This window comes from Rattus rattus, chromosome 1 (assembly GCF_011064425.1).
Source record: "Rattus rattus isolate New Zealand chromosome 1, Rrattus_CSIRO_v1, whole genome shotgun sequence".
NCBI classification, from domain to species: Eukaryota; Metazoa; Chordata; class Mammalia; order Rodentia; family Muridae; genus Rattus; species Rattus rattus.
In genome coordinates this window covers 271,294,536-271,308,158 of record NC_046154.1, presented here as the reverse complement: position 1 = coordinate 271,308,158, position 13,623 = coordinate 271,294,536, and the positions used below count along the sequence as shown (strand labels likewise).

At 44.2% G+C, this 13,623-nt stretch overlaps 1 protein-coding gene across 1 annotated transcript; it reads left to right on the top strand.

The window, feature by feature from the left end:
* The first annotated feature begins 9,767 nt into the window (after window positions 1-9,767).
* Lalba (lactalbumin alpha) lies at window positions 9,768-12,232 on the top strand. Its single transcript, XM_032890969.1, has 4 exons — window positions 9,768-9,906; window positions 10,232-10,390; window positions 10,819-10,894; window positions 11,915-12,232. Exons 1-4 carry the CDS (start codon window positions 9,774-9,776, stop codon window positions 12,024-12,026), a joined length of 480 nt encoding a protein of 159 aa, XP_032746860.1. The 5' UTR covers window positions 9,768-9,773; the 3' UTR covers window positions 12,027-12,232.
* The last annotated feature ends 1,391 nt before the right edge of the window (window positions 12,233-13,623 follow it).

The window sequence follows — 13,623 nt, the reverse complement described above, 5'->3', positions numbered from 1 at the left end:
ACACAGGTTAGGGTATTTTCTGCATAGGGAAGAACACTAGTGTTTATTGACATAGTTTGTGATGATCGTGAGAAAAATATCCAACTTGCGCCTAAAAGTTTGTTTCATTTTAGCATATGTTCCGAAATGTTATATGGGAGTTTAAAGGATAAATGAAGGATCACTATGTTGTTTTAAACATTAAATTATGTTTTCCTATGAACAAGTATTGTAACATTAATTAACCCAATAAGTATTTATGGAATTCTCATGACCTACCAGTTTTTTTCCCCACTACTGTGGGCACAGAGCATAAAACAACACAAGATTTAGTAGAATATGTATTGACGCTTTAATAATGGGGCCATCATTTTCTTATCAGATGTCCTTTTTTCCCACTGAGATGCAGACCTCTTAATTATAGACACATGGTCTGGCTCAACTTCATTTGGTCAGCCTCTATTTCTCATCCCAACTCCTTGATAAAAGCCTCAGGAAAGGATGGAGAGTACACACACACACACACACACACACACACACACACACACACACACCCCCTATATGCATGTATTGATCAATAGTATTAGTATAATTTATCTGTCATCTGTCTTCTACCTACCTATCTATCTACTTATCTATCTAAATATAATCTATCTATCTATAATCTATCCATCTATCTATCTGTCTATCTATCATCTATCTATCTATCATCTATCTATTTATCTATCTATCATCTACTATCATCTATCTATCTATCCATCTATCATCTACTATCATCTATCTATCTATCTATCTATCATCTATTATCTATTTATCTATCCTCTATCTATCTATCCTATATCCATCTATCTATCTATCTATCTATCATCTACTATCATCTATCTATCTATCATCTACTATCATCTATCTATCTATCTATCTATCTTCTATCTATCCTCTATCTATCATCTATCTATCCATCTATCATCTACTATCATCTATCTATCTATCATCTACTATCATCTATCTATCTATCTATCTATCTATCTATCTATCTATCTATCTATCTATCATCTATCTGTACTAAAACCAGAGAGCAAAATAACAATGCTAAAACGTTCCTTTGCTGAACTTTTCTTTGGCACTAGGTGCTAGTGCTTTTACAGAACTGTCTAATAGAGACTTAATAATTATTGACTGCCAGGAGGTGGATATTATAATTATCTTCGGTTTATATGTGTCAGGAAGTTATGTGTACGAGGTCAGGTCACGCCCGTTATCCAGAACCATGCAGTTAGCAAGTGATGGAGCCAGAGTTCACATCAGATGTCTCTGTTATGAGTTTTGTCTTTGGAAAATGAGGCAGGTAAATAGAAGACACTAAGGAAAAGATCCAAGCCATAACAGATTGCCCTGGAAAGAAACCAGTCCACGGAAATACTCTTCAGACATGGGCTACCTCCTGATTCTCAGCACCGTAGGAGACACGCAGATGAGCAGAATCACAGAGACCTGACGTCTCCAGGAGGTTGATTGCCAACGTGCCATCCTGGAAAAATGCTACAAGGGCATGTAGTCCAACAAAGGTCTCAGTCAGTCATCAACAGGCTCAATCTAGTACCCTTATCGTAAGTCACTGTGAGATGCACTTCCTGGCGAGCTCTGGAAGACACCCTAGCCACAAAATGAGCCTTCAGGAGGCTGAGTGGACTGTCACCTAAATTCAGAACGTGGTTGGGAGATATGAAGTAAAAATGAAGTATTGGTGCAGAATAATTGATAGCCCTAAGTCATCTTTTATGAAAAGAGTTAGATAGCCAGGGTCAATACCTGTTAATGCTAGACTCAGATCACGGTTAAAAAGCATGCGTCAGGAGTCCTAGAAAAACTCCAAGCCAACAACCGCGGCAATGGGAGGGGCCGTCTCTGATTCTTTCGCCTGCTCTTGGGACCCTTTTCCTCCTACTAGGTGGCCTCATCCAGCTTTGATAGGAAGGAGTGTGCTTAGTCTTACTGCAACTTGTCATGCTGTGTTCAGTTGATATCCCTGGGAGGCCTGCTCTTTTCTGAAAGGAAAATGGAGGAGTGGATCTGGGGAATAAGGGAGGTGGGGTAGGGGGACTGGGAGGAATGGAGAGAAGAAAAACTGTGCTTGGGATATATTGTATGAGAGAAGAGTAAATTAAAAAAAAAACAAATTAAAATGAAAATAAAAAAATCTGTGCCAAGTTAAAAAACTAGCACATGTAAGTTGCAACAATTATTTTGAAGTAGAGTCCCTTGCAGGATTTTAAGTGTATATTTTCTATATAGGTACAGTTAGCTTATATACAATGTGAATTCTGATGTCTCAGTTATCATTATTTTATTATGAGCGTTTCTTTCTTTTAAGATTTATTTATTTTATGTATACATTGTCACTATCTTCAGACACACCAGAAGAGGGCATCGGATCCCATTACAGATAGTTGTGAGCCACCATGTGGTTGCTGGGATTTGAACTCAGGACCTCTGGAAGAGCAGTCAGTGCTCTTAACCACTGAGCCATCTTTCCAGCCCTATTATGAGCATTTTAAAATTCCAATTTCATTATGTAGATGTGGCCCAATTGGCATAGCTTTCCCTTAAAGCTGTTAAGTCGAAGAGATTAAACCATATTATATTTTAATCTTCTACGAAATGAGGAGGGATCATGTTCCTGATATTATCTATTTCTATTCAGTAGAAGACAATGCATTTTGGAATGATTTATTCACAAATTAATATTTTTGAGTTCTACAACATGTTAGTCATTACTGGATATTTGAGGTATAAGACTTACCTGGAGATTCACTATGTCGCACTATGCACTAGTATAACTTAATAATATAGCTTGCCCCCCAAAGAACTACAGGGTTCACTGAGATCATAGAAAAAGTAGTAGGTGACTTCAGTAGAGTACATGAAGTATGAGCTAGAATTTGAGGGCAATGAGTTCAATTCCGAGCAACCACATGGTGGTTCACAACCACCTGTAATGGGATCCGATGCCCTCTTCTGGGGTGTCTGAAGACAGCTACAGAGCACTCATATCAATCAATCAGTCAATCAATCAATCAATCAATCTTTAAAAAAAAAGTTTAAAAGGACTGCAATTTCCACCTGTGAGAGAGTGTTGGCTCTTGTAGCAACTCTCCTTATATGAATGACTACAAAGGCACAAAAGACATGGAACACTGCTCTCGGCTGAGGAGAGGCATGGCAGACGGTTTCAATGCCCCGGAGAAGAAGGGACTAACCAGACAAGCATTGCCATCAGGTCCAGTGTCTGCCGGAAGTACTTTCTAGGACTGGGAGGTGGGAGGAATGAAGCGTGGTGGTCTTGCCACACTGAGGAGGCAGAGAACGGAGTTTGGGAAGACGGGGGCTGTTTGAATTTGCAGGGCAGAAGAAGAGGTATATTCAGAGAGAAATCTGGAAACCTATATAAGGGAACTCGTGAAACATTGTAACTTAACTACTGAAACTTGTAGACAGGGGACAATATCTGAGTTCCAGCCAACAGGAGTGGAGCAATTTCACTGGAAACTGAAAGCCATCCATAATTGTTTCAGACAGCCCACAAGGATAAATTATTGTATGAGAAAAATGGTCTGGTTTTTTTTTAATGAATGAATGAATGAATGAGTGAATTTTTCTTTTTACAGAACTTCATTGTAGCCTCTGGTTGGCTTGGAACTTGCTGTGGAGACCAGGCTAGCTTCTAGGTCACAGAGATCTGCCCAATTCTCCCTCTTGAGTGCTGGGATTGAAGGTGTACACCATCAAAGATTAAGCTAAATTTCAATATGCGTTATATTCAAACTCAATTTATTAACTAGTTACTAGCTATTAATGCAATGCCAGAACTCTTCCTCTCCTCAACGTCTAGACATTCAACAACACAACACAACATCCATTCTATACAGCACTCAGCAAAATGATTAGTGCTAAGAGACAGATGGGTGCCTATGACCACCAACTGGAGGATTAGAACAAGAGGATCAGAAAGGGAGTTGGGGATTTAGCTCAGTGGTAGAGCGCTTGCCTAGTAAGCGCAAGGTCCTGGGTTCGGTTCTCAGCTCCGAAAAAAAGAAAAAAAAAAGGATCACAAAGATGGTAGACAGGTTCCACAGACCATTTCCTCTATTTCAATGCAGATTTAACATTACATTATGTAGCCAATAATTTTATAATCATGTAGCCCAATTTCCATTGTGAGAAACTGAAGCAGAACAGGTCTGTGCACCTTGCATTAGTTGAAGCCATTAGAGTCTATTAGGAAATTTGTAGCATTGTCTTACCTGTGCCCTTCAACTCCTGACTTCTTCCTGGGAGGGGAAAGTGGTGAAGTATAGACCAACATTCTCATCCAAGAATGCTGCACCGACCTGCCTTATATTTTGAGTGATTTAAACCCGGACAGGAATGGGGGTGGGGTAGGTACAGATGGCTGAGAACACACACAATCCATGCACCATGAACCATACACCCAAACCAAGGTCCAGGATCACATTTGCAGTACTAGAAACGGACACCTGATGTCTAAGCTAGGGTTTCTATTGCTGAGAAGAGACAGTGTGACCACAGCAACTCTTATAGAGGAAAGCTAATTGGGGCTGGCTTCTAGTTCAGAGGTTTAGTCCATTGTCATCGTGGCAGGGAGCATGGAAGGACACAGGCAGACATGGTGCTGAGAGTTCTACATTCGAAGGCAGAGGAAGAGAGAGCGACACTGGGCTTGACTTGAGCATCTGAAACCTCAAAGCCCACCCCCAGTGGCATACTTCCTCCGAGGCCACGCCCACTCCAACAAGGACACACCCACTCCAACAAGGACACACCTCCTGATAGTGCCAACCCCCTGTGGGCCTATGGGGGTCATTTTCATTCAAACCACCACACTTGAAGCAATCCCTGGCCAGTGTTTCCTACAGTGAAATGCTCTATCCTTGAGCTACAAGCTCTGTACTACAGCTGTCTCCGGTGAAAGAGGAGCTGCACTATCACAGATGTGAGGATGCATCTGAATAGCAATCGACAAACCTTTTAAATTAGGAGAGTGCATGTACAAACCCAGAAGAGAGGTTTCCACAGAAAGAGCTTGAAAGTGTCCAGATTCTTCAGTTGGGATGCACGGAGAAAGTTTTGTCTATGTGGAACCAGACATCCAAGACTGGGATGGTATTTGTTTTTCAAATAGTGAAGTCCTAATGGAACAGTAACCTGGGGAGACTGTCTTAATTACTATTCTACTGCTGTGATAAAGCACTATGACGTAAAGCAACTCAAGAAGGGAAAGATTATTACACATTACAGTTTGTAGTCCATCGTCCGGGGAGTCAAGACAGGAACCTGCAGGCAGGGACTGTAGCAGAGACCATGGAGGCACATTGATTACAAGTTTGCTCTTCCTGGCTTGCTCAGCTTGCTTCTTTAGGTCATCCAGGATCACATGCCTAGGGATGGCACCACCCACGGTGGGCTGAGCCTTCCCACATCAATAATCAATCAAGACAGTATCCCATGGTCTTGTCCATTGGCTGATCTTATGGAAGTATCTTCTCAATTAAGATTTCCTCTTCCAAGAAGACACGTGTCTTCCTGGATTCGTGTCAAAAACCAACTTCCACAGAGACGGAGAAGTATGGCTGAATTAGAAGGAACAAGTTAAACATTCGGAAACTGGTTGTAAAGAAGGGGTAATATATGCGCAAGTGTGCAGGATAACCTGGATATAGAAATAAGCACTAAGAGTTAATGCGTCATTTAACCAAACACTGGAAATCAAACGTCTTTGCGGCAAATGTTCAGGCCAATAAATAGAACACAGCCAGACCTCCAGAAGGTTCCTTTCTGTGTCTCACTAAAAAAAATGTGTTGTGAGTGTCCTGTCTGCGTGAATGTCTCCAACATCTGCATGGGCTGCAGATGCCAAAGAGAGATCAGATCCCTCAGGTGTAGAGTTACAGACAGGTGTAAGCCACCATCCCTGTTGGAGTAAGGACTTGAACCCAGGCTCACCGGAAGAGCAGCCGATTCTCTTAACTGCGGAGCCATCTCCAGCCCTCAGAAGGCTCCTTTTTAACTACAAGCCTCTCTATTCCCAGACGTAACCACTGTTCTCACTTTTGTGCTTAGCGTTTGCATCCTGGTGCCTTATTTGTGTGTTTGGGGAATATTTACAGCTCATACCTGGACAACTCGATCTGTAGATCTTTGAAGGACCTTCGGGGGATTTTGATGCTTCTCTTTGTGGTTCAAGGCTTCATGCCTACCAGACAAATGTTGCATTACCAGCTGCATCCCCAGCCCAGAGAGGAAACTTTAGATAAAGCTTCTCTTACATTCTACTTTCTGGGCCTGGAGTTTCCTCGACTGAATGTAGTTACGAAAATGTGAACTTGAGATTTGATCAGGAACAAGACAATGGCCATATATTATGTAATGCGTGAGTTCATCCAATGGCAAGTGTCTTTTTGGTACTCTCCCCCAACCCATGGAAGCCAAATGAACAGAAAACACTTACTTACCATCTTTAGTGACAATCTGACTATGTACAAGAAATCCCCAAACATTGGAATTTGTAATATCATGAGACACATACAGCATTTTATACATGGCTGAGGTGACTGTGTGGAATGCTTATTAGCAAAAAAGTTTTTATTCTCTGTATTAACGTATCAACAACTGAAAATGGAAAGAGGAAACATCTTATTCATATTAATCATAATAAGAGGCAAATGGTGCTGGAAAGATGGCTCAGTGGTTAAGAGCACTGGCTACTCTTCCAGAGGTCCTGAGTTCAAATCCCAGCAACCACATGGTGGCTCACAACCATCTATAATGGGATCTGATGCCCTCTTCTGGTGTGTCTGAGGGCAGTAACAGTGTACTTACATATAATAAATAAATCTTTAAAAAATGGCACATGTTTAAGTAAGATTAAATTTATTAAAAACACCATATCTATGTGAAAAGTACTGTAAAACATCACTAAAGTACATAAAATACAAACGAAGGGAAATATATATGTTTTGAGATTAAATATTTGATGTCAGGATGTACTGGCTGCTTTTGTGTGTCAACTTGACACAGCTGGAGTTATCACAGAGCAAGGAGCCTCCCTTGAGGAAATGCCTCCATGAGATCCAGCTGGAAGGCATCTTCTCAATGGGTGATGAAGGGGAAGGGCCCACTGTGGGTGCCATCCCTGGGCTTGTGGCCCTGGGTTCTATAAGAGAGCAAGCTGGGCAAGCTAGGGGAAGCAATCCAGTAAGTAACATCCCTCCATGGCCTTTGCATCAGCTCCTGCTTCCTGACTCACTTGAGTTCCAGTCCTGACTTCCTTTGGTAGTGAACAGCAATGTGGAAGTGTGAGCTGAATAAACCCTTTCCTCCCCAACTTGCTTCTTGGTCATGGTGTTTGTGCAGGAATAGAAACCTTGACACAGGATATAAAAGTTTTATACACTTGTAATTCCAGTATTCAGAAGGCAGAGGCAGGAGGATCATGAATTCAAGGATAGCCTGGGTTATATATAGAATTACAGGGTAGCCTGGGTTATATAAGACCCTATCTTCAAACCAAACCAAACCAAACCAAAACAATGCAAATAACATAATCTTATAGGTCAAGTCCAAGATTTTGTTTCATTCTCTGCCTGGTATAATTTTCCTGATTTAGGAAATGAATTGAAACAAGATGGGCATATCAGTGTAAGAAGTAATGATGATTTTAATGTGGCCTGCAGGGGGTCACTCCAAGTAGCAACCCCGGCCTCTCATCCAGGACTTTCAAACTGGGGTGTCAGAGGGTAAATCATGCTGAAGCAGAACACGGACTCAGTTTCCGGAAGTCCCGAGAAATCCAGAAAAGTGTGTGGCAAATACCTCCTCACCATTTGATTTGGATCTCAGCGTGAAGGATCCTCAGGAACACCCTCCTCCTCCCCCACCCCTGCACGGGAGAATCAGACAGAAATCTTCCGCGTTAGCCACACTTCCGCCTTCCCGTTTCTTCCTCTTTCAGTTCCGTGACGATTGTTCCATCTCCAGGAACTGACATCTTCCGCTGAACGTTTGCAGTTGTTCCCATTCGCTCTCCGGCCTCAGGTGGCCCCGCCCTTATAAACAAATGCTTCCTCTTGCCTGGGGCCCACTTGGCTTCTTTTCTGGACTTAGCTGTGGTTCCTGGACCTTATATTGCTTTTTATTGCTTATAGAGAAGGGCAGAGATATGATCATATTACCAGCAAGCGGATGTGAGATACGATCACATTACCGTAGGCAAGCGGATGAACCCGGAGGTGTGGAAAGCTCCTGTGGTCTAAGACTGTGGACCTCCACTTCCCTCCGTCACAGATACTCATTCTGCCCAGGGCCAGAGGCAGTTTATGCAGACACCACTACTGGGAAGACTTCATCGGACTTAACTTTTCTTATGTGTTCCTCTCCTGTATGATCCATTCCCACTCAGTTTGCATGTGACTTGCTCAGTGTGACAGGATTCCCATTCTTGTCCCAAACCTTCCCAGTCCTGGGTAGGATATGAGAGACCCGCAGAGGCAACGCATTTGCTGAATTTCTGAGCCTGAATCTCTTCCCATTCGGGAGTTTCTGTTCATCCGCCTTGGGTTTCCACATCCTCCGCACGAGTTTCAGTCACGCTGTGCTATACACTGGTTACCCCGAGCAGAGCGGGTGGGGTTAAACAGAGAAGAGCGCCTTTGTCTCTGAAGACTTACAGATAATAGCCAGTGGGAAGACTTCCAGTTTTTAAGTCTTAGGTGGCTTGGTTAGGATGGAGACCTCGGGAGAAGTAAAAAATCAGGCTTATGAAATGAGCATAGGCAGGAAGGAAGGCAAAGACCACCAAGACCACGAATGTAGCGTTCCATGACAGCAAATTACAGTAATCACTTGGTACTAGTACCCAGCCCTCACTTGCTTAGAGGAGATGACTATTACAGTTTACCCAGGACCCCTTTCCTGTCTGTGGCCCACCTTGGGGCTATCAAGAACTACTTACCCAAAAACAATGTTACTATGAAATTGCCTTGCATTGACACAATGTCTTAATAACACCAAGAAGCATCTCCTGTCAGTGGCGACTGGGGGCAGGGAGCTTGGCAATTTCTTATAGGACAGCTAGATATTTTCACACAAAGCTTTTCCCATTATCTATCTTCCTCCATAGGAAGTCTTGACATCCAAGCTGTATTTGGCTCTCATGCCAAATGTCACCGTGTCCCATCCCTTTCTCCGAGGCCCTCGGCTATGAACTGCCGTATCAAGGGGCTTTCCTGGACTTTGTCCCATGGTTAGGTAGGCCAGACAAATGCCACCTCTGGTCCTAGGATATGATAAATCCCTTTCCACATTCTGTATGTGTTTAGGGGTAGGAATGGAGTTGGCTGTGGTCAACTGTGTTTTCCAATCACCTCACTTGTGTTGTCCTGAAGCCTCCTTTGTTCCTAAGGTTAGGGACATCCTGCTTCCTAGAAGCAGCCCTGAAAGAAACAAAGGTTTAGCAAAACTGAGCGCGAAGCTGGATCATTGTAGATCTATATGGGCAGAAAACAATACTTGGTATTGACTGGATACAGGAGGTGGGGGAGGGTGGCAGGATGGAGGGAAGTTGGCAGGCTCGGCGTTTCTATCTTGGCAGAAGCTTCTTCTCGTCATCATCATCTTCCTAGAGAGAAGGCCTGGTGCCAGGGGGCCAGAGGCCTTCTTCATAAATAAAAGCAGGGGAAGTGAGTGGTATCCACATTCAAGGTCTGGGAGCAGGCAAAATGCTGCGTTTTGTTCCTCTGTTCCTGGCGTGTATTTCGCTGCCTGGCTTTCAAGCCACAGAGTTTACAAAATGTGAGGTGTCCCACGCCATTGAAGACATGGATGGCTATCAAGGCATCAGCTTGCTTGAATGTGAGTTTACACTACTTCCTTGCTTCCTCTCATTCCCAACTCTCCCTCCTCCTCCTCCTCCTCCTCCTCCTCCTCCTCTTCCTCCTCCTCCTCCATCTCCTCGTGGTCTCATAGCTCCTCTTGTTCTGTCTTGATCTCTTCTATTCAACTAGTTCTCCTGCCCTTCCTGTCTCCCATTGTCTGGCCTTTCTCACTTCACCAAGATGCTCCGGACTTTACCACCTTTGGAGATTGGTTGGGAAGCCTCCCCTCTGCTCCAAATTAGTTTCTCAATCATGCCTCTCTGAGACATCTCTGAGAAAGTTCTTCCTTCTGTCTCCCTCAGGGACCTGTGTTTTATTCCACACCAGTGGCTATGACTCACAAGCTATCGTCAAGAACAATGGCAGCACAGAGTACGGACTCTTCCAGATCAGTAACAGAAATTGGTGCAAGAGTAGCGAGTTCCCCGAGTCAGAGAACATCTGTGACATTTCCTGTGACAGTGAGTACCCTCTTTCACCATGTTCTTCTGTATTCCCACACCTGCCTCTGAGTCTTCCAAAGCAGCAGGAGTGCTGGGTACCGTGTGACTTGAGATGGCGGTGCTTAGTAAGAAACTGGTCATGATCTCCGCATGCCCAGAGAGTCCCCTAAGGCTCGGGAAAGGGTAGTTCAAGACACTTGTGAGTCTTGAAGTCTGATACGCTGTATTTTCAGGGTGTGATGAAGCTGTCGATTTCTTGAGAGGTGTCCTAGGGAAGGGGATGAAGTCCCCACCAAAGGGAGGCATTACTAGATTGGCCATTTCGTATAGAAAGTCTCTAGGCCAAGCCTTCAGCTCAGAACCAGTCCCCCTGACCGTGGGAGTAGTGGAGCCAGCCCGCTGAGCTGTATTTCTTAGCTGTCTTGTTCCTTCCTGCACTCCGCTAGAGTTCCTGGATGATGAGCTTGCGGATGACATAGTATGTGCCAAGAAGATCGTGGCTATCAAAGGGATCGACTACTGGTGAGTCATTGCCTCTGCTCTCCTCTGGAGGGCGCTAGCACTTCCCTTTCTAGGCCCTTTAATCTCTGACGGAGTCTCCAAAACAAAATCCATCTAGAGTCCGAAAGGTCTATATTTAAAATGCTCTTCTGTGTCATTCTTGTGTGACAACTTTCCCGATACAGAATTCCCTGTTGGAAGGCTGACGTCCAGAACTCTCTTTCCTGGGCCAGTTCTCAGCCTCAAAGCACTTGGTGTGGTTCCACATCTTTTCTAGATCTGAACTTTATTGATTTTATCATCATTATTGTTTTGTTTTTTTTAAAGAAGATTTTATTAATTTATTGTACTATGTGCGTACACTGTCACTGTCTTCAGACACACCAGAAAAGGACATTGGATCCCATTACAGGTGGTTGTGAGCCACCATGTGGTTGCCGGGAGTTGAACCCCAGCACTTAACCACTGAGCCATCTCTCCAGCCCTTATTTTGGTTTTCTGAGAGGGTGTGTGTGTGTGTGTGTGTGTGTGTGTGTGTGTGTGTGTGTAGCACTGGCTATCTTGGATCTAGCTCTGTAGACCAGGCTGGCCTCAAACTCACAGAGATCTGCTTACTTATGCCTTCACATATTAAAGTCATACACCACCACCACTAGCCTTATATTATTATTATTATTATTATTATTATTATTATTATTATTATTATTATTATATTAATAGTGAGCTCCATTCCACTGAGAAGCCCTTGCCATCGACCTCAGAATGTCTGTATTTCTTCTCTAAATCTTTCAGCTCACACTGAGGATGACCTAAATGGAGTTTTATGCTAGACATTGTCAACCACCTGCAACATGAGAGAAAGTGTGTGTGTGTGTGTGTGTGTGTGTGTGTGTGTGTCTGTGTGAGTGTGTGTGATAACTGAGCAAAGCACACGGATATACATGTATGAAACTGTCATAATGGAACCCGCTATTTGGCATAGTCAAGTTAAAAAGAAAATTCCAGCCAGTCCATTCATTTTGTCCGTTTCTCCGTGATCAGGAAGGCTTACAAGCCCATGTGCTCTGAGAAGCTGGAACAGTGGCGCTGTGAGAAGCCGGGAGCTCCTGCCCTTGTTGTCCCTGCCCTGAATTCAGAAACGCCTGTTCCCTAAGGCTACCTCAGTTTGGCTCTGTCTATCGTGAAGATGATCTGTCTCTGAGCCTTGTATCCTGTAGTGACACCATCGGACTCTAAAGGACTCTAAAGGAGTGTGACTGGCGCACTGGACTGCAAACCCTTGCTTAGTGACGGCGATGGTGGTTTTACTAATGCAAGAGAACCCTCTTCTGTCCCAAATAAAGGGCCCAATTTGATGTCTCTGTTGGTGTTTTCTTTCTACAGGGAAAGGGTGGAACATGGGCGGAGCTCTGAAGCTCCGCCCACTACAGAGGGAAGAGCGTGAACTTACCACAAGGACACGAACAACATTTTCTGTGTCACTTTATCGGTCATCTAGCAACCACAGGAGGTCCAAAGTTGTTAAAAGGGCTCATCCTATGAAGACCAGTAGGAGAGACAATATAGATAGGTGTAATGCAGGGGGCAGCGCTATAAGACTAATGAGAGGCTAGAAATACATTCTGCACACGCTTAGATTTTTTAAAAATGTATTTATTTTTACACTCCTGATTTTATTCCCCTCCCGGTCCACTCTTCGACTGTTACACATCCCATACCTCCTCCCTGAGCACCCCCCAACCCCCGCTCCACGAAGATGTCCCCCCCCTTCCCCCCAATAGACCTCTAAACTTCCTGGGGCCTCCAGTCTCTTGAGGGTTAGGTGCATCTTCTCTGACTAAACCCAGACCCGGGAGTCCTCTGCTGTGTATGTGTTGGAGGCCTCATCTCAGCTGGTGGATGCTGCCTGGTTGGTGATCCAGTGTCTGAGAGATCTCAGGGGTCCAGGTTAATTGAGACTGCTGGTCCTTCTACAGGGCTGCCCTCCTCCTCAGCTTCCTCCAGCTTTTCCCTAATTCAACCAGAGGGGTCAGCAGCTTCTGTTCATTGGTTCGATGCACATGTCTGCATCTGACTCTTTCAGCTGCTTCTTGGGTTGTTTGGAGGGCAGTCATGATAGGTCCCTTTTTGTGAGTGCCCCATAGCCTCAGTAATGGTGTCAGGTCTTGGGGTCTCCCTTTGAACTAGGATCCCACTTTGAGCCTGTCTCTGGACACATGCTTAATTTTTTAAAGGGCTCATTTATTTTTATATTATGCTCCTTGGTAGTTTGCCTGCATGTATATCTGTGAGGGCATCAGGTGCCCTGGACCTGGAGTTACAGACAGGTATGGTTGCTGGGAATTGAACCTGGGTCCTCTGGAATAGTGTTCTAAACCACTGAGCCATCTCTCCAGCCCAGCCCTGCCTATTCTTAAGGGGAAAGATAAGTTGCATTTCAGAGAAATGGAAAACTGAGACCAAGAAAGCATTCATGGGCAGGGGGATTAGTTTGGTGGATAAGGTGCCACGCAAGCAAGTATGAGGACCCCGGTTCGAACCTAAGCACTGATATGAAAAGCTGGGCGTGCACGTGTGGTATGTGCTTGTGGTTTCAGTTCATTCAGGAGGATGCCCGGGGTTCGATGGCCTGTCGGTCTAGCCTAATCTGTGAGCCCCAGGTCCAAGTTTACAGACTCTGTCTCAAAAAACAATGAAGTTGGCTCCTGAGAAATGAAACCCCAGGTTACCCTGGCTTCCACACTCACATG

Bases quoted from the DNA above. Each gene is read 5' to 3' on its own strand.
- Lalba (XM_032890969.1), top strand. From the start codon at position 9,774: ATGCTGCGTTTTGTTCCTCTGTTCCTGGCGTGTATTTCGCTGCCTGGC. The intron at 9,907-10,231 runs GTGAGTTTACAC...TGTCTCCCTCAG, and splicing joins AGGCATCAGCTTGCTTGAAT to GGACCTGTGTTTTATTCCAC. The intron at 10,391-10,818 runs GTGAGTACCCTC...GCACTCCGCTAG, and splicing joins CTGTGACATTTCCTGTGACA to AGTTCCTGGATGATGAGCTT.